Raw genomic sequence first — 21,772 nt, forward strand, 5'->3', positions numbered from 1 at the left:
GCTATTTTTTTGTATGGCTATATTTGATTATTTTGTACATATATCACTAAACAAACTTAAAAAGCAAATACAAATATTGTCATTTTTGCTGAATGATGCTCTATGGTGTAATTTTGATGTTGTCGTGCCAAAGTTGAAAGTAGTTAGAGAAGTTTCTGGTAATTCGTGTAAGAAATTATGAGTTTGATAAAATAATTGTAGTAATTAACAGTGTTGTTAATTATATATATAAGTAGATCATAACAATACGTAATTTGAATATTTATAATTAAAAATTATTATTATTATTACAATTTTGATATAGAAGCTAATTGTATTTAGTCATTATTTTATAATTAAAATATTTAATGATAATGATTAAGGGATAAAGTTTTTTTGGTAAAGAAAGAAAATGCAAAATATAAGTGAGTATGCCACATATTTAAAATGGATGACATGGCTCAAGAGTTTTTTAATAATTGTCACCTATTTAAAATAGTTAACATAACACAATGGGAAGTAATTATAGGATGAGGAGTGTTAGGAGACTAACACTTTTGTTAAATTTTGGTCAACACTTAATCATCAAAAAGAAATTAAATGATTTTATACCATTAGATATAATCTCACATCATTAAAAGCATAATTGATAACTAATTGATGGTTAAAAACCACAAAATCTACTGGTTCCTAGATTTTCTCTTATAGGATATAAGTTTATTTCATAATAATTTGATATCAACTTTTATATAACAAAGATAGAAAGATGATTGTACTATTAAGTGTTTATTTTTTGTATTGTTTATAGATTGTTGTCTCTAGTATTACGGACGTACAAAAAAGTTAAGACCTATTTATCAACATTTGCAAACTAGAATTAAAATCAAAAGCATCTCTCTCACTCTCTCTCTCTCTCTCCAGTAAATTATTGTGCAAACGATAAAGTGTTTGTCCAAGAAGATACACAAGATTCATGACTAGTATCTACATTTCATTATTGAATATGGTACAAACACAAATTTCACTATTTAAGCAGTATTTCTCAACAGCATATTGTGTCCCAAATCTGAGTTACTATATAAATCCTACACAACAAATCTACTTCTCAAGAGACAAAATGGTTCTACTTTCTTCATACCTTTTTACATTAGCTAAAACTTGTGACTAAACCTCAACCATTAATTAGATAGAAACTTGTGGCAAAAAATTATTTTTCATTTTGGGTATAATTTCCTTGTGGGTCAACTTCTGGTGTGATGATCTTGCTCAACATCATCGAATTCCCATTCACTTATCTCTTCTGCTGAATCATAGTCGCTCATATCATCAAGTTCTACTTCCATTTGCAATGAATCTATGCCTGCCGATTTTGATCTTCTGTGGATAGACGGAGACATGATCGCTTCATCTTGCCTCATTCTATTGGTTAAGGAAATACTTGAAAGACTTCTCATAAATGTTTTCTTTTGACTTGGTGTTCTTGGTGTTTTTGGTGTTTTTGGTGTTTCTGTTTGAGGTTGTTCTTGCTTTCGAGGTGTGATCTCTATTTCCAGTTTCGGTCTCTTAATGGATTCATATTCTTCCTTTATTTTCTTGATGGCATTTAGGAGTTTTATGACATTGTCACTATCTTTCCTGTTATCAAATTTTTCACAGTTTAGTAATTAAATGGATATGGAAGCAACACTTACGTGGATGTTAACATGATAACAAAACTAAAACAAGAAAAAAAAAAAAGGAGAAAAAGACAAGAAAAGGAAAACAGACGAGGATAGAAGAATGCAAAAAATGACGAGTAAAACTTCATTTTGATTCTCGACATGGTAGGCATGAATCAATTTATTCTATGACATTTCGTAATAAGTAAGAAATTTGATAAATTAATAAAATAATATTTTAAAATCACTTTTAAATTTATAATTTTTATTATTTGTGAATTCCGTTATATTGATTTAAAGGTGGTCTTACTTTATTATTTTATCAACTTTTTTCATTTTAAAAGAGTTTGTTCAAGCATTTGAGTTCCTATTGTGTTAGTCACTAATTGCTGTCATTACGGATTTATTGACATGCCACATTAATTTACATGTGTCATGACAACGTGGCACCTCTATCACATAGCATTATCATGTATCCCCTTCAATACATAACAACTCCTAGTATCTGACACAGTACTTAGTCATGACACATTTCACTTACCGTGATATGTCATGGAGCTGTCATGACGAAACTAAAATAATGGATAAAATGCAATATCAGAAATCAAAATGTGAATGACTAAAGTGAAGCTTTACTCAAGAAACAAACCTATAAATTCCTTCCCTTTGGATGTGAAACTGATTATTTATGGTGTCCACTATGGTCAGAGTGGCCAAAAACTGACAAACAAAAAAGAAATGAGAGTCCATCTTAACTTTTAAGACCTCAAAATCTTACAAAACTATGGACTTGAAATTCACCATATCATGTAACTGCTCAAGTACAGATTGTAGTTGTCATACTTAGAGGCATATGATTTTCACCTCAACTCATGTGATAAAAAAACAATCATTGGAAAGGAAAAATACCTTGGATTCTATATCCAAAAATTCATCTTGAAGCTTTTTCCTTGGATTCACTTTAGAATCCTCATTATCTGGAGCTGTTGGATTCTCTAATCTGGTATGAGTAAAAAGTTATAGGTATAATTTTGACACAATATACAATTAAGAGAGACAGAGTGCCATACCCTTTATTTGAACTTAAATTCTCCACAAGCTTTCTCATTTGCTTAACTGATGAACCCAATTTTTCCTAACAGATAAGTAAGCTGGTGATGAGAAGATAAAGAAATGAAGCAAGTGAGTGTATAAAAAAATCTGAAAGTTATTAAGCTTGATGATTTATTACCTCATATGAAGACAAAAGCTGAATGATCAAATTCACATAATTTTCTCCATATCTCTGGAGTTCAACACTTTGTATAAGCAAAAAGAAAAAAATTAGATACTATGAAAATTAAAACGTAAGGCACACATCAGGCACTATTAATGACAGATATAAATTAGGTTCTAGAAATCCTTATAATTACATTTAGTTTTAAGTTAAAGTCCTAATAAATTGAAAGTTTGTAATTAAGTTTTTTATAGGGCAGCTCAGTGCAAGCATACTACATTCAACACGGTTTAGAAAAAAAGTTGCATCTAAAGTGTGTAATGTAAGTAGTCTAACCCAAATGTTGTAATTAAGGTCGCATATTTCATAAAAACTTTTAATTAGGCCCCTACTACCTAAACATTTTCAAGTCAAATCTCCATATTTTACAAACTCTTTTTAACTAAATTCTTGTAGTTTAAAAAACTTTGTGACCAAGCGTTTATATTGGATGATGAATTGCTGTTTTTCTTTTTTCTTTTTCTTCTTGAAAATTTTTGTACAATGTAGGACTTGATGACAAAATTTTAAACTAGAGCAACCTTTTTTATTGTATGAAGACTTAGAAGTATGTAAACTAAGACCTAATTAAACTTTTTCATAATGTAAAAACTTGATTATAAACTTTTCAACTTTAGAGACATAATTTGAAATTAAATGAAACTATAGGAACTCTTGGAATAATCAAAAGTGTATTCTTTCAAGAGTGTTAGTTGATTATATTTTATTGGCCAATGTTACTAAACTAGAGCACATACTTGACCTGCTCCTTCTCTTTCTTCGTATGGGAGGTTTGATGAAGCCATGTATTCTCTAGAAAATGCATCCATGTATCAACAACATTTGACTCCCTTGTGTAAGAAGCAATTGATCGAATCATCTCATCTTCCTAATATCAAAAAACTTCATAACAGATTATCAAAAATATCAAAAGGGTTCATAACACATTATTGGCTTCTGAGTAGCCTTTAAAATTAGTTAACTTCCTGTAGATGTCACCTTAAGCATGAAATAAAATTTTGTACCTTAGCCTTCAAATGTACAACAATTTCATTGCTTGCTTCATTGAATTGATCTCTTTCTTCTCTTGCATTGTGGAGGCGCATTCTAGCAGATAATAACAAGCTGTTGACCTGTAGTAGTAGGATTATGTAATTCAACCAAAATGTAACAGAAAGACGATATGTAAAATCTTGTTAGCATTTTGTGGTGCTGGGCTTCTATTGAAAGTGGAAATTATGTTCAATTAAACCTGATTGAAAAACCACGAATTATTTAGTGAACCGCTATAGGTTTGGAAGTGACACTGTGATTGAGTTTGGGTGAAAGTGAGTGTGCTGAACAGGAGTGCAGAAACCAGTGTAAACTTAAGCAATTGGTGGCTACTAATCTACTATTCCAATCAGTGTAATTATCTGATAAGAGGAATAGTCTAAAATGGAATCTCCTCAAACTATCATCTACAAGAAAGAATGTTTCCTTTTCTAAAAGAGGGTTCAGAGATTCATGAATATGATTTCTTGGTAAGGAAGATCCAACAAGTATGCACTGTTATTGGTTATTATTCTTATTTGGTTGGTATTCTATTCCTAGCCTTAAATCTGTTAAATTTTACAAATCATGCCTGCAAGTTATAGATAGGAGAACAGTTACTCCCCAAAATTACATTTGTGTATATAAACACAATAGATTTTATATATTGTAATTGGAACAAGACAATTACGAGCAGGCAAAATAGAAAAACCTTTTTCAGTTTCTCTTCAAGTTCATCCTTTAGCTTCTCAAGTTCTTCAATCTCCATTGTTACTTCCTGCAAAAGGATAGTGATAATTACCTAGAAAGAAATGAGAAAATTTTATTTGCTTCATATATATATATATATAGCAAATTTGGCCCAAAATGTAATTCTCATATATTACTAGTTGTATCACTTTTCTATAGTTCTATTGAACCTAGCATTGCTTACTAGCATTGTTAGAATAATGAAAATGAACTCTTCAATGTGAAAATTTTATATGATTTAGACGTGTAGATTTTCACATTTGATCAGGAAGGTTATGTATTATGCATTCTAGAAGACAATCTAATCAATAGTAAAAATCTTAAAAGTATCCTTTAAAGTAGGGAGAATTTCAAAGGGATAAAGTAAGCGGTCAATTACCATTGAATTTGTAATTTTTATCATGTGTGATACCTTGATTCAAGGGTGATTAGCCTTTCACTTTTTTCCTCTGCCAATATTTTCTCTTTAGAAGAATTTGATCCAAAATCTTCATATAAGGAAGTTATGTGAAATATTTACTCAAGAGAACCACAATAAGCTTGGATTGGCCAACATCTTCACTTTCGGATTACCACATCATAAGATCCCAATCTAGGTGTAATAATTTTTATGCCAACAGCCAAAATTGGCTCTACGCAAGGTCTAAGTCCAAATACTCTTCCCAAATGGATCCCAAGCCATCATCCTTCAACTCAATGCAAAAGTACAATATCCAAAGTTTGTTGAAATAAAACATGAAACCAAAGCACTTTGAGGCACAGGGTTTGGTGAACAAATTTTTTTTTTTATTGTCTACGGTATTTCCCAACTCGACAGACTAAGAACTAATATGTCGCGAATCTAAGCTCCATTTAAGGGTCCTGCCATTAGCTAATGAGTTATTGTATACATAAGACGGGATTCAAACCTCTGACACTTGTTTAAGCGGACAAATGAGCTGACCACTCGACTCATCCAAGTCTATTGTTTGGTGGACAATTTATCCAATTAAATATTCTTCAGCAAAGCATTTTTTGTCACAAGTTCACAACTATCACACAGTGTGGTGTTCTTAAATCACAACCCAATCTTAGTTAGAAAGTGAACCCTGGTGTAGCTTTTTAAGAGACAGCCAATTTGCTATCTGATCCAGGCCTCAGTTGGATGCCAATCATGTTCAAATTGATCCATAGTCATGCTTCAAGTCCAAAATAGTCCTCCAAAAGCCCAAATCATAAGACCCAAATAGTCCTTGCCAAGAAAAACAAGATTACTTGTTTGGTAGGTACTAGTTTAAGGGTTTGGTACGGTGCCTATAGAAAGTTGCCTAATTTACTAAAAAAAGAATAAATTTTAATATTTAATTTAACAAATATAGAAATAAATTATTTTTAAATATTTAAAACTTACCATAAAAGGTAACTTCGGCAAATTCGACACCAAACTTATAGGCATCAAAGAATTTGCCAAGGCAAGGGTAATTTGTTGATTGAAAAAGATCTAAGTATAGCACTCATTTTTATAAAGGGAAAGTATGAGGAGCTAATGAAATATTTGTACAATATGTATAATGGAGGTTTATGGAGTATTAGAGATATAACTATTAGTATTATCTTTTTTCATCAATTGAAACTTTTGAAATGAGTGGTATCATGACATAGTATTAGAGCTCTATATCCAAAAGGTTAAGAGTTCGATTCTTGGTAAACCCGAAAATTAGTTTAAGCTTTTGAGAAGATGTTTATTATTCCTATTACTCGGATGATTATTCTAGATAGTATGGGGATGTTCATTTTGTAACTCATATAGTATTATAACCCATTATACACATTGTACAACTAAGTCATTGTCTTCCTAGCAGGACTCTTTTATAAATGATAGGAGCGGATTCATTGGAACATGTAGATTTGGGCTATCATTTGTATGGGGCCGTAAATAGAATTTCATACTTTTTAACTTATTTCAGTATTTGCCCTTTCATGTGCTTTTCACTTATTTTGTATTCCATTATACAGATTTGGCATTCTTACATATCTTTTGTGGATTATTAATTTATTTCATTTAACCGCACTCTACTTGCAGACTTTTTTTGTGGTCGACGACGACTGAAATAGGATTCATTGTCCAAATACTAAAGTTAACTCTTGAGTTTTTAAGGTATCCAAGGCCAAATTATAATTCAACAAAATAATTAGAGAAGAATAAAATAGGATCATTTGTATAATAAGTTGGTCAAATCAAAAGTTTTTTTCAAGTTAAACTTTCTTAAGAGTAAAAGATAAGAGAAAAATTACAAAAATAACATTTAAAAGTTATGTTCTTCAAGAATAATAATAACCTTATAAAAATTATTTGGCATAAATTTTCTTTCAAAAATATCCCAATATTGTTTAAAGATAACAAAAGAAACCATGGAAATGGAAAAACACAAAATATCCCAACTACACATGTGAGAACCTAAAGCCATTAGGAATTGCAATACAAAAATGCTATGTGCACATAAAAAAAAATCACCCACTATGTATTTGTATATAAATAAATATATATAGTGTAGTCACCAAAATATATATATATATATATATATATATATATATATATATATATATATATATATATAGTGTTTAATTTATTTTAATATGTATTTTGTATTGCAACTTGTACTCTATAATTACTTTGATGACTACTTTTAGTGTATACGAAGTATAGTTGATTACAAAAACCTAATAAAACCATTGGATTGAATAAAAAAACTAATCTAACCTATCAAAATGAATGAACTGCAGCATTGCCCACAGCAAGGGTGACCAACGAATCTGCTCCCGTAGGTGATATACTAAAGAACTGCTAAAAGAATTCAAATCCTGGATTTTTGTTACTATTTGACCTTATTAACACAAGGCCACTCTATATTTTTGGGTTTGTGACCTAACCTACTACTCAAGGAAAGTACTTTCGATATCCCTCTAGATACATCTGATATAACGGGAAAGTGTTTTTGATGAAAACTCCCAGTCTCTTCTTCATTGTATCTACATAAATATATGTACTATAAAATTTTGACCGCAATTAAAGCGCATTTAATGCGTGCTTTAGGAGTGACTGTAACAATTTATTTCCATTCATAATAATTAGAGATTACATTTAAGAGGGAAAAAAAAAGCAAGAAGTGGTTATGATTTCTCGTGGAACAAAATACACATTATAATATGTTCCAAGAACATGTAAATTTGTACAAACATTTGGTGGGTTTTAGGGGTAGTGTACCTTCTCAATTTGGTCAACTTCCTTTGTCTTAGTTAGCCGAAAATTAAGTGCTTCTTCTTTTTGAGATCTGGTATTGAACAAAAATATACAACAAAATTAAAAAAAAAAAAGTCATTACAAATTTTAGTCAAGTAAACAATCTGATATTTCTACAATAAATTTCAACTCGCCAAAAGTAAGTCAGATGCATAAGTGTCCAATGTTCCATTGTTAAAATTTAATTTGTATCCTGCTAAATAGAGCTATTACACAAAGTATTTAACATCTTTGCATGAAACTCAATCAAGGGACAAATTTTGTGTTTTCAGTGTGTAACATAGGATAAGATACTTCATTTTTTAAAAACTTATAGAAAACTCAAAATAACTATTTTTAGCACCTGTTTTCTGAAATGCGATTTTCAGCTTTTGTTGCAGAATTTGCAAGAGACTCTGATAAGATTTTCAATTTATCAATCTGCAAATTATTCAATCACACATCATCAACCACAAAAAATGTAGTACTAGATGCAAAAAATAACATATCAAGCTTATAAAAGAATCGTGACTACATGCGAAAACAATTTGGCATTGAAAATGCAAAACATACAAAAATCAAACTGTCTTGCTATACATAATTAAAAATAAAATTAAACTTACCTATTATATATGGAGATTCCAAAGTTTTAGCTGAACATTCTAAATGATTGTTTGAAGAGTGCGTTCATGAAGATGATGAGAAATTGCATCATAAATATATTTTAGGGGAAAATAAATGCAAAAGGTAAAGCTATGTTGAATTTTCATCAGCTTGCAATAGCCATAATAATAGCCACCACTTGTTCTAGGAAGTAAGAAGAGGACCTTATTATGCACAAGAGTTGGATTGTATGCTCTGAAATTGTTTTCCTCCAAGTAAATCTGATAAAAAAGTTTTGCATGGATTGCATTTGCCTAGAAGGCCAAAATAAAAGTTTTAGAGAATCAAATGGTGGGTGACAATAGAGTGAAAAAAGTGTTGGGAGGGGAAGGAAGGGAGAGAGGTTAACTTTTGTGGGGGCTTTTTGAAAGAAATAATTTTATGTCAAGGGTTTTACTATATAAGAATATAATATATTTATATTTATTATAGTCATTAAAAATTTTGGGAGCAACTTTACCAAACACTATTTTTGTAGCTTCCTTATTGGAAGATACTTTTATAACTATTTACAACTTTTGGAATCAATTGCTTTTAAAAAATTAGGCAATACTAAACTCATAGTGAAATTTTGGCTTAACACAGACAAAATGCTAAAGGGTTACTTTCACAAATTTTTATGTTATATGTGATGTAAAGATTTAGAATTTAGATCCTCTAAAGTAAGAGAATTAGTAAAGTGATAAAGTGAAGAGTTAATAATAATTAATTTTATAACTTCCATCATATGTGAACCTCACTATCTTGATTTAAGGACTAAATCCCCAAAGTGGTCCTTCTTATTCACAGCTTTTACTATTTTAGTCTCTAAAATCTAAAATTCAATATAAGTCCCAAGATTCAGCTCTGGGTACCATATTACTCCCTAGACCCTTTCTAGCAGTGAGTTAGCGAACGAAGTTCTAATCTAGCTCACCACGTTGGACGCAAGGCTAATCGGCATCGTTTTATTTTGGCACTAAAATAAGCAAAAAAGAAAAGATGAAAAAGAGTTTATATGATATGCAAACGTTTTATCTCTCCTCATTCTCCAAAATGATCTCGTTTTTGCCTTAAGCATCAAAACAAAATGACGTCATTTAGCCCTACGTCTAGCATGGTAAGTCAGAACTAGCTCAACATTTTGTTCGTTGACTCGATGTCGGAAAGGGTCCAAGAACTAATATGGTGCCTAGAGCTTGATTTTGTGGACCAGTATAGTAAATTTTGAATATGAAGAACTAAAATGGTGAAAGTCGTAAATCTCAAGGACTACTATGGGGATTTAGTCTGATTTATGAGTGATTAACTCTGATTGAATGATGAGAGTAAAAAAGAATAAAATAAAACCATGAAAAATCAAAACCTTTTCAGCATGAAGTTCTGAAGAATCACCACAGGTGAAGTATTTCTTTTTGAGTAAGAGTTCCTCCAATTTGGAATACATTTGAATTTGTGCCAAAGCTTCATGATTAGCCTGAAGTAAATCAAAAGCGCAATTGTCAGTAAACTGCAAATACAAATTTTACATGATGATATTTAATGCATTAAAGAAGAGTAAAAAATTCCCTATACACCACTCGATGTATTTAAAAAATTAATAACTAAGGCACTATTCCAAATTAAGACAGTTCATGAGAAAAAAATAGATATAAAGTATGAAACTATTATAACACACCTTGTTAAGAGTTAAGGCATCATTGGGATGAATAATCCATTAATAAAAAAACTTATGAAATTAATAATTTTAATCTAATCTTTGATATCTTTTACTATTATTATTACTAATAATAATGTACTAATAATTTTTTTTATATGAACCAAGTAGAAGTAAGGATGCAAAATGTGTTCGTAAGAAAGGTGCACTGGTAGAATCATAGTTAAATTTAAGAAAACCGAGCTTACCTTTACATCTATAGTAGTTGTCTCATTAGATTTTGCATCAAAATTGCTTGGCTTAAACTTCTCAATTTTTTCCTTTAGACTGAAGACTTCATCTTCTATTCTGAGAGAGGAGAATGTATTCACATATGATAGGAAAAATAATGATCACAATATATTTGGCTTTTAATATAGTACATGTGGAACAAGAACCTAATACATTTCTTTAACCTATAGTAGAGTAAAAAGGCAGTACGGTATACAAGAATCCTGTGTTCACCTAGGGTTCGAGAAAGAGTTGCATCAAAAGATTGTAATATAGGCAACCTAACCTCATAATTGTATCGGTGGCAAATAATTCTTTTTTTTCAATATTTGAATAAAATATCAACAATCGAAACAGATGGAGTACATGTTACAACAACACATTAAAAGAAAAAGATTTTGCAAATGCAAGAATAAAAAAAATCAAAACATAAAATGTTCATTAGGACTTAGCAATGTTCAACTCATATAAGATATTAGCATAACATAGAGTAAAAGAAAACACACACACATCCACAGGTAACGAGCATCAAAGAGATATGATGTGCCACAACCTCATGAGATCAGCATTTACTTTTAGCCCTGAAATGGCAGCTTGGACATATTGAAGCAATTCTTCTCGCTTTGCCTGTTGACAATATAATACTTAAAGGTTTTTACGTTATCGAGTATGTGATCCTAATCAATTAGCATTCTTATAAAATGCATATAAGTTCAATACTTTTACAAAGACAAATTTTTTATTTGAAGAGTAATTAATTAGAGACCACCTCAAGCATGAAAATGGATGAGATATTTATTTTTGACAGATGAGATGTTAATAGTGAAAGCCTTACAGGAAATTCAGTTTAACATGAATTTTAAATATTTTCTCTGGTTAACAAAAAGAAAAAAAAAAAAAAAAACCAAAAGCACACTGTTAATGATTTACAATTCAAACAGACAAAATTGTAATCAATTTGAATGTTAAAGTTGAGGTGTATCACTTGTCCACACAATGCTAACATAGAACAGTGCCATTAACCATTGTTCCTAAATGAGAAGATGGGAAATTAAGTGACGACAAACATGAACAAGCATAGATCAAAGCATCTCTATCATTCTGATCTTTTTCTGGTCATTTATGTAATCACATCTAATATGATGTTTGGGTGATCTGAGTATATCCTTTGAAGACATTTTGGATGAAATATGGTTGAACTCAAGTATAAGTTATACTAGAAATTGAAAGTGTTAATAACAAAACAATAAAGATAAAGCTAAAACTAATCAAAATATCAAATAAACTAAATTAAATACTAGGGACCTAGATTTAAAATAATGACAAACTAGTTGTTGTCTTTTCTGTATCATCCTTATGTGTCCCTCATAGGATGCAAAACTAGGAGCATGGGTGAATATTAAGTTATTAACCACAAAAACTAATTATATAAGAAAATATTATATCATTACCAAGACTTCATCTTCATATCCAGCAAACGCTTTTGCCAAATCTTGTACACTGGCTAACAAGGCAGTGCGTTCCTCCTTTTCACCCTTGATACAGAGCCTGTTTAACAATACCATATCAAACCGAAAGGAGAACTGTAATCATACTATTGATTATATTTTAAGAAGTTAACTCAACTCCAGGTATAGCTCTTAATAGACATGTAGCTATAGGTGGGAACTCTTCTTTTTAGCAGTTAGGTATTGGCAATTAGTAGTAGTTCGGGGTAATATGTAGCACTTAATCCCCATATGCCAATAAGATTTTCTTCCCAAACAATATTTGGAAGCATAAATATAAACTAAAAGGAAAGAAAGGTTAAAGTAGATAGCCAAAATTACCCATAGATCTCTGAAAGTAGTGAAACTTCTTCCTCATTTGGTGCTTCAAGAATCTGAGTCACACAAAAGAGTTAACCTGCGGTTAAGTTTCATAAATCAGCAATTATGAAAGCACATAGTGAACAGAATATTACTGAAAAATATATAATTTGTCAATAGTAATGCAATAACACATAGAATTGTCTTAAAAGGGAAATAAACTTGAATGAAGGATTCATTTTGCATACATCTCGTATATTAAACATACAATTATCAGTGAACTGTAACCATAATTCAATCTTACAGTAGAACAAGAACTCTCTTCCTTGCACAAAAACTAATATTGTAGAGATAACTATATAGGAACTCTCTTTTTAGGGTATGATTGGTTGGGAAGTTAAAAAGGGTTAAAATTTACCCAAATGAGGTTTATGTGCAAATTGTACATGAAACTCAACTACACATGAAATTCATTCGGGTAAACTTTATTCCCACTTTATCCCCCCCCCCCCCCCCCCCCCCCCCCCAAAAATGAAACATACCCTCAGTTATCAACAAAAAAATTTAGGATATGTTTGGTTAGCACTTTTATTTTATATTTTCATTTTAGTATTTTCTATTTAATAATTTGTAAAAGAAAATGTGAAAACAATAAATTTATAGAAACCAATATGGGAAGTATGAAGTGAATATTGATTTGAATATTTGAATAATATGATTGCAAATTCATACAACAAAATACTATCTAAAACCTAATCCCCCTTGTAAAATACAAATCCTATGCTGAATCAAGATTAGATAATTGGCTATCGCATTCATCTAACAGGCTAATACTAATAACAGAAAAGTTTAGCACTATTGAAGTTGTAGGCAACATCATGTTGCTTCAACTCACCATTGATAATGTTATACCCTCAAGAGCTTGACTATGAAGAAAGACATCACGAAAATTTTTTGGTTCATCCACAATGTCAGGGTCTACATAATAAACCTGTCCATATTTATACACCGTGAGCATGAATTACCATTTTAAAAATGAACAAAAAACGTTCAAAGAAGAAGAAGAAGAAGAGGAGGAGAATAGCTTGGTTGATTGTCTAAGATGTACAATGGCCTACACTAGGTGTGATTTCACTGATTTGTGCTGGAAGTCCGGGCATAGTTGTGTTCTCTTCTTGTTTCTTTTATGATCTTGAAGCTTTTAGTTATAATGTGTTTAAGACTTTTAGTGGTAATCATCGTCGTTTATTTAGCAAGCAAAATGTTGTTTTTTTGGGTTTTTTAGGTGCTACTTTCTTTGGTTTTAGATAAGGCTTTGAGTAATATACATGACTAGGTTTAGGTGTTCTTGTTTAGCTCTTGTCTCTATTGGAGCTATTCATTTGTGGCAGAACCTTTTTTGGCTTTTTATATAGGGTTGGTTTTTGGGCTTAGTGCGCTGTTGTGTATCATCACTTAGGTGCTTGAGTGGGTAGTGAGGGATATGATAATGGGACTTGTTGCTGCATCTTTTTAGATATTGTGTATTATTTTGGCTTGCTCCTTTGTTTATTGAGCATGCCCATACCATCAATTTTAGAAAAACGACACACATACACACATATGGGAAATGAAACAATGCAAGAAAATATAATGTATGAGTGCAAAAAAGGGTTCATAGAAGCAAACTGGCTTCACATGTTTCAAATAGCAATTCGCAATGCAACCGTGTCAAGGTCGGAATAGGCTCAAATTCAGGTTACAATCGCGGCACCATGATTGGATTTTAAATCACTAGATACTAAAGAGGGATATGAAATAATGCTAGTAAATTAAATACAATGCTAGAGTGGCAAAAATAAGATGAATTTAACAAACCAAAGTGGGGCTTATAGGTAACTCCTTAATTTCATCAGGAAGGAGATCGTTTGGATTGCTGCCAGCGAAGGCAGCAACAAGTCTCTCGATTTCTTTTAATGCAACCAGCCACCTCCTTAGCAATTGAACTCTCTCAACCCCTCTACATGATACAGAAACTTCTTCTAACCTTTTTACAGTGTGCCTAAAGCTTCGCATATTTTGAGCCACCTGTTCAACAAAAACAACCCTTTACATACAATATTTAAGAAAGAAGCAACAACTTTTCTGAAGATACTCTATTCTTTTTATCTGTTACTTTAGAATTTTGGTACATTGATATATCCACACTTAATGTATCCAGATGCAATTCATATCCAAATGAATGTACCAAACTTTTAAAATGACAGATAAAGAAGTACAAAATGAGTAATAACAGAACAAATCTAATCATGAATGAGAGAATTCTTGCATACTATGAGAATATTGCATGAATATAACGATAATGTAATACTTTGGACTATATCATTAGGCCAATAGATGAAATACAAAAATAAAACAAAATTAATAACTCGAATATCAATGAGTGAAAAACTACTGAAGTGACACTGCAAATAATTTGTATAATGCACTAATGTTGTATAATAAGGTGAGCACAAGTAAGGCAGTTATCAAAGTATAGTTCATAAAAATATAAAGCGGCATGCTCAATAAACTTTGGAGAAAATAGATAATATACACAATACCTTATTACACTATAGATGCAATGAAATGAATAGATTCAGAGCAGAGCTTTTTTCCATGTTCTAACTTGTAGACTACAAATTACTGGTTACTTTAATGAATAATCTTAACTGTTTTGCAAATAATATAGTTCATTTCAAATCTTTCCTTGAACTAGATTTGTAATGTAGAGATTTCTTGCAATGCAAGGTATCATTCCCAAGGTAGAAATTTTTATCCAAACCAAGAAATATTTTGTTTCCGTTTCAAATCACACACATCCCTCAATCATAATTGATTCCGTTAGGATCTCTATTAGCTCTTGAAGCTCCCATTTCAGGTTTTCAAGCAACTCCATTCCTAGAATTCGAAGTCGGAACTTCCGGTTAACCTAGGACACCCCATTCAAATCTAAACAAAATCAAAAATAAAATTAAAATCAAAATTTTGGAAAGAAAATGTGGTTTACCATGCGATCGTGGAAGACTCTGGCGCCGCCGACGACGGCGGTGGTTGCATGGAGCTTCATGGAGTCGGCATAGTTACGAAGGCTGCGTCTGATAGAGCTTTGGCCACCCGCTTCAACGGCTTTGTTCACCGCCGATCTTACCCACGCCATTCTTCTTCTTCTTCAGTCTCTTATATAAACAATAATCGTTATTATCATATGCTTTTTCCTCTTTTCATCGATTGTACATGCTTGTGTATACATGTATCTACGTATATGTACATGTATATAAATACAGGATTTTTATGTCACGGATAAGGAAAGTGAATTAGGGGAAAGGAAAATAAGAAAAGAAGTGTATTGGGGGGGATTAGAAAAGAACGAATAAGTTAATAATGAAGTGGAAGTTAGTTACATTGTTGTTTTTGAGATGGGAATGGAAATGAGAATGGGAATTAAGTGAATGGATGAAGTGTGGGAGAAAAAATGGCGAAAGGAGAAAGGAAGAAGTCAATAATGCATCGGTGAACATTGATTGATGCCATTCACTTCGATTTCCTTGCCATCTGTTTCGCTTTCATCTTTTTTCAAAATCATGTGCTGATTTTCAATTTGTCCAGCTTATTTATTATGAATTTAATTTTGGTTTACTGAAAATTGTTTACATCACTGACATTGTTGGTCAAAAATCTACCAAACATACAAAAAAATATAAAGCTTTCAAAAATTTATCGTCGTTATAAGAGCACCTCTAATGATAACTTTAATCAGTAATTCAGTATTGATTTATGACCTATTTGTCACAAAAATAATTTAATATAAATTTTTGTATCATAAAAATTAAATAAAAACTAAAGAGTATATACCCATTTTAGTCCTTAAAGAATTTCAAACCAGACATTTTAGTCCCCAACTAAAATTAATTACTTGATTGGTCCCTAACAATTAATTCCGTCAGTCACTTAGGTCCTTGGCTCCGTCAACTCTAACGAAAGACAAAATGGTCCCTGAAAACTCTAACATGGGACAAAATAATCTCTAACAACTCTAACAAGGGACAAAATGATCTCTGACACCTTTATTCGAAAATGACACTGTTCTTCCCTAATTTTTATCGTATCTTGCATAACCCTAACATTCATACTCTCCTTCTTCACCTTCACAGGCTTCTTTTTCATCTTTCTCTTCTTTCTTTTCAGCTCCAAAATTAAGCCATGGTGTAATTGTCACATGTGTCACACCTACCTCAACATGTCATAGACCACACACTTTTTAAATCTTTGTGACTAGTACATCCACCTCCTCTACACTTCACCCACCAAAAGCATTCACTTTTACGTCTTTGATAACATCACCTCCAACCCGGACAACGTCCACGACATCCTTAAGACCAAGTTCCGCAACTACTCCAAGGGCACGCCTTTCTCCACTCTCCGGCAAGCAATATAGATTGTTGGACATTAGGACATCATGAGAAGATTCTCCTTCGACATCATATGCAAATTCTCATTTGAAATAGACATCGAGTGCTTCATTCCTTCTTTTCTAGCGTCCAAGTTGGCAGATATCTTTGACCTCGCATCCAAGCTATTACAACGAGCAATGTTGCCGTTGCTGCTCATATGAAAACTGAAGCGATTACTGAACATTGGTTCAAAGAAGAAGCTGAAGGAAACGATCGGAGTGGTAGACAATGTGGTCATGGAGATGTTAGGGCAGAGGAGAAGGGAGATGACAACGACGACGACGAGTCTTAACAAATCAAACTTGCTCTCTAGATTCATGGGATCCATCGAAGACGACAGCTAGCTAGTTGAGAGATATAGGCATTAGTTTTCTGAGTATGAATTGGTTGAGAACAAGTTGAGGATTTTTTTTCTTGTGAACATTAAATTTATAGAGTGTGCATTGTGTAGTTTGAAGTTATAGTATTAGACTGTTAGTGTGTTATGCGAGATATGATGGAATTTGGGAGAGAACAGTGTCGTTTCCGAACAGAGGAAATTAGGGACCATTTTGTCCCATGTTAAAGTTTTCAGGAACTATTTTGTCCTCCGTTAGAATTAACAGAAAAAAGGACCTAAGTGACTAACGGAATTAATTATTAGGAACCAATCGAGTAATTAATTTTAGTTGAGGACTAAAGTGTCCAATCTAAAATTCTTTGAGAACCAAAATGAGTATATACTCAAAACTAAAAAAAGGGACGAAATTTAGTCCTTATTAATGGTATTTAAAATTGAACAAAACCAATAAATCGAACAAAAAACCAGAAAAAAAAAAACACTCTTTATAATTTGGGCCATGTATCCAAAACCTAACTATATTTTTTCATCACATATGATTAGTTAATTTGTTAACTTTACGCAGATGAATTATTTGAAGAGAGACTTGATCGGATCCTAGTTGGTACAGCGTGACAAAATAGATCTTCTATTGCTGCTGTCTTGCGATTATGTGAATCTGGTTCTAATCCGGTGGTAGAACGCTCTGACATAACGAAACAAAAAATAGATATTGAAATAAATTTTAGTATTCTATTTGGTATAAAATAAGAGACAAAAATTAAAATAAAAATAAAATTTTAATTTAACCTACATATAGAATAAAATTAAAATTAATTAATTAAAATAAAAATATTTTAAATATAAAATATTATTAAAATTTCAGTATTTATTTTTAAAAAATTTTATTTTCTTGTGTCTTCACTTTTTAGAGTTATTGAAATACTGAAATTTTGAAAATAAAAATTTTAGTATTAATCTCTAAATTAACAAAATGATACTGAATCTCAATTTCTTATTTTATGTCTCAATACTTCAAAATAAACGCCACCTTAAATACGTTTTAAATTTCAAGAACGGTATTGCTCTATTGGGGAGGTTGGAAGCTTATAGAGGAGGTTTGGAGGGAGAGAGTAGACCGGTCAGCTATGTATATATTGGCCTAGAAATTGAAGCGATGTCCGCGCCACATCTAGTAGTACATTGGCAGCAGACTCACAACTAATTCTAAAGTTGAGATTGAAAATCTTCAAGCTCAATTGGAGGAGTTGCGCAGTTCAAGGACGCATGGGGGTGAAACTATTAGGTAGCGTTTGGTGGAGAGATAGAGACAGAAAGACTGAGACTGAGAGACAGAGACTAGGAGACAGAGATTGAAACAAATTTCAGTATTCTGTTTGGTGCAAAATGGGAAACAGGAATTGAAACAAGAATTAAACTCTAATTTAATTTGCACAAAAGGTAAAATTAGAATTAATTAATTGAAATGAAAGTATTTTAGGTATAAAATGTTATTAAAGTTTCAGTTTCCATCTCTAAAAATTTCAGTCCCTTGTGTCCCTACTTTTTGGAGGTACTGAAATACTGAAATTTTGGAGACAGAGACAGAAATTTTAGTACCAGTCTCTGAACTAACAAACACGATACTGAGTCTCAGTCTTTCAGTCTCTGTCTCAGTACCTGAAAACAAACACTACCTTACAGAACTAGAGAAGAAACACGAGACTGCTTTCCATAACGAAGAACAAAAATGTTACTTATCCTTTAAATTTCAGCTTTTAGTCCGTCTTTTATTTAAATAACAAAAAATATTATTCATCTTTTAAAATATGATTTTGTTAGATAAATAATATTTTTATAGACAATATAAATAATAAATTTTAAAATTAACTCAATAAAATAAAAAAATATTTTACTTTAAATTATTTTTTAAACCTTAACACTAGGATAATTATCTGTATACTTAATCAGTAGCGGAGCCACTTTTGTGAAAAAGAAGGCAATGGTCCCTCTCAAATCTCTAATTTTTCAGTTTAATTTTCTTTTAATTTTTAATTTTTCTCTTTTTTTAACATATATTTTTCATGTTTGCCCCTCTCAAAAAAATTTTTTGCTCCGCTCCTGCACTTAGTGAATTAAAAATCTCGCCATTGTTAATTGTATACGAGTAAATCGAATCAAAAGAAATAACCATTCAATTAAAAATAATGAATATAATTATCTGCATACCTATTAATTTGAACATCTGACATATCTATTGTTCACATTATTTAATATTCTCATTATCTACTTATACTTTTTCTTTAAAATATTATCCTTTAAACAGTTTTTAAATTTAATCATTTAATTTTAATAACTTTTTAATTACTAATTTTTTTATTTTTTAAAAAATCATATCTATTGAGATTTAGTTTAACTTTTATATCTTTTAATTCTCTTTTATTTTTGAACTTCCTATACTATTAAGCTTCAGTTACTTATTTTATCTTGAAATATTAAAAAATATTTTAAAAAAATATCCCAAACCAATTAAACACATACCACTATTTTTTTCTATGCACTTGTTTTCATAAATTTATTTTTTTTTTCTGTTAAGTATTATTAAGTACACATCTAAAATAGTATTTTTAAAACAAATTTAAAAATATATATAATATAATTTTTTTGCTAAAATTAAATAAATATATCTAAAATAACAAATAACAAATTGAATATTTTGTAAACATATCTAAAATTATCTATATTTATATAGCTATGATAGCTTCAAAATCATTCTTACAATAATGAAGCTTTCTCCCTCAAAAACAAACAAAAATAAAGACAGAATCTTTTACCACGAGAAGCCGAAAAATGTTTTTTTTTTATAATTTTTTAGTGGTGTCTTTCATAAAAAGTGATTTAGTTTTTTTTATATAATTTTTAATTATAATCAAGATACATAAAAAATAATAAATATTAAATAAAATATTTTTAAAATACATTCAAAACTACATATAATATAAATTTCTTTCATAAAATTAAATAAACACATCTAAAATAACAAATATCAAACCAAAAATTTTGTAAACACATCTAAAATTATCAAAAATCTTAAAAAGATGGATGTGAAGATATTAGTTACTATGTTTATTTAGTTATTGTTCATACATTGGCCCAACACTGACGTCCAGGACCAAATAAGACAAAGAGGCCCAATCCATAGATTGGCCTCCCCTCGCAACCGACCTCCATCCAAGAAGTCAGATTCTACGCAAACTCCACTAAAAGGAAGTCGGGAGTCAGATTAGCTGGCAGATAACACTTATTCAAATAAGTAACTGCCCCTAAAATCTCTCAACCCACTTCCAGGAGTCAAATCTTAACCTCCATAAGATAAAGGGACGGTTATCCTCCTTAAAAGGTAGAACCACTCCAATGGTGGTTATGGGTTCACCACTATAAGTACACTGACAACACTCAGGTATCTCTAAGTTCCCATACTCTCTAAACTTGTTTCGACCTTTGCTGACTTAGGCATCTGAGTGTCTTTGCAGGTACCACCCCCTTCTCCTTCCTTCGAATACAAGTCGGACGAAAGTCTCAAACGCAGGACCAAGCCTGAAGGCCTTCTTCCCAAGACGATTGGGCCAATCTCGCGAGTCCAGTCCATCAATCTCCGATTACCCAACGTAACATTGGCGCCGTTGTCGGGGACCCGAGAGATCATCTTTCGATGACAGACAACTCACCCGAAGATGGCCATGCCACGACCGATTCAGAACAGGAAAATTTGAACACAGGAAACAATGATGCGGACATGGCCCTTCGCCAGGAAGCGAATGACCAACACAAAGAAGGTACCTCTGGGTTAAAAAACCCAAAGGTAAATTCTTCGGAAGGACGCAAATCAGGAAAGGAAGGACCGCCCCATGCAGCCAAACTAATGGGATTGGTCCACGGCCACCAAGGATGTTTAGAGCAGCTAGAACAGGAATTATAACGATAACGAGAGGCAGAGAGGAACTTAAGGGAAGAGATAGAGTGACAAAAAGAGTTAGAAGAAAAACTCTTAAAGTTAGAATCTTCCCTTAAAAGCCAGAACTCTCACAGTGATCGAGAAGATTTGCCCTTGAGGGGAGACGACTCGTTTAGTGAGGACATACTGCAGGCAAAAGTTCCAAAGAACTTCAAAAGCCCTGATATAGACCTCTATGATGGGACCACAGATCCAAAGCATCATCTGAGCAACTTCAAAAGTCAGATGTACCTGGCCGACGCTTCTGATGCCACTCGCTGCAAAGCTTTCCCGACCACCTTGACGAAAGCAGCGAAGAAGTGGTTCGACAGCCTCCCTCCAAGATTGGTCACGAGCTTCGATGACCTCTCGAGGAAATTTCTGATGCGGTTCTCCATTCAAAAAGACAAGGTAAAAAACGCACCGAGCCTCCTGGGTGTGAAACAGGAGGTCGGAGAACCTTTAAGAAACTACATAAAAAGGTTCAACAAAGCGTGCTTGGAGATTCAAGACCTGCCCACGGAGGCAGTAATCATGGGCCTAGTAAATGGACTCAGGGAAGGCTCCTTCTCCCAGTCCATATCAAAAAGGCACCCTACCTCCTTGAATGATGCACAGGAAAGAGCCGAAAAGTACATCAACATGGAGGAAAGCACTAGACTACGAGAGCCAAGTTG

At 31.9% G+C, this 21,772-nt stretch overlaps 1 protein-coding gene across 1 annotated transcript; it reads right to left on the bottom strand.

Moving 5' to 3' along the window:
• Positions 1-1,246: 1,246 nt before the first annotated feature.
• On the bottom strand, positions 1,247-13,515 carry LOC130963669 (uncharacterized). Its single transcript, XM_057889770.1, has 16 exons — positions 13,429-13,515; positions 13,206-13,301; positions 12,332-12,384; positions 11,954-12,050; positions 11,056-11,129; positions 10,481-10,580; positions 9,942-10,052; positions 8,298-8,374; positions 7,919-7,985; positions 4,637-4,702; positions 3,918-4,025; positions 3,651-3,781; positions 2,869-2,935; positions 2,708-2,772; positions 2,547-2,637; positions 1,247-1,614 (listed from the first exon to the last, which is right to left on the bottom strand). Exons 1-16 carry the CDS (start codon positions 13,468-13,470, stop codon positions 1,606-1,608), a joined length of 1,254 nt encoding a protein of 417 aa, XP_057745753.1. The 5' UTR covers positions 13,471-13,515; the 3' UTR covers positions 1,247-1,605.
• Between the last annotated feature and the right edge of the window lie 8,257 nt (positions 13,516-21,772).

Source organism: Arachis stenosperma, chromosome 2 (genome assembly GCF_014773155.1).
Source record: "Arachis stenosperma cultivar V10309 chromosome 2, arast.V10309.gnm1.PFL2, whole genome shotgun sequence".
NCBI lineage: Eukaryota > Viridiplantae > Streptophyta > Magnoliopsida > Fabales > Fabaceae > Arachis > Arachis stenosperma.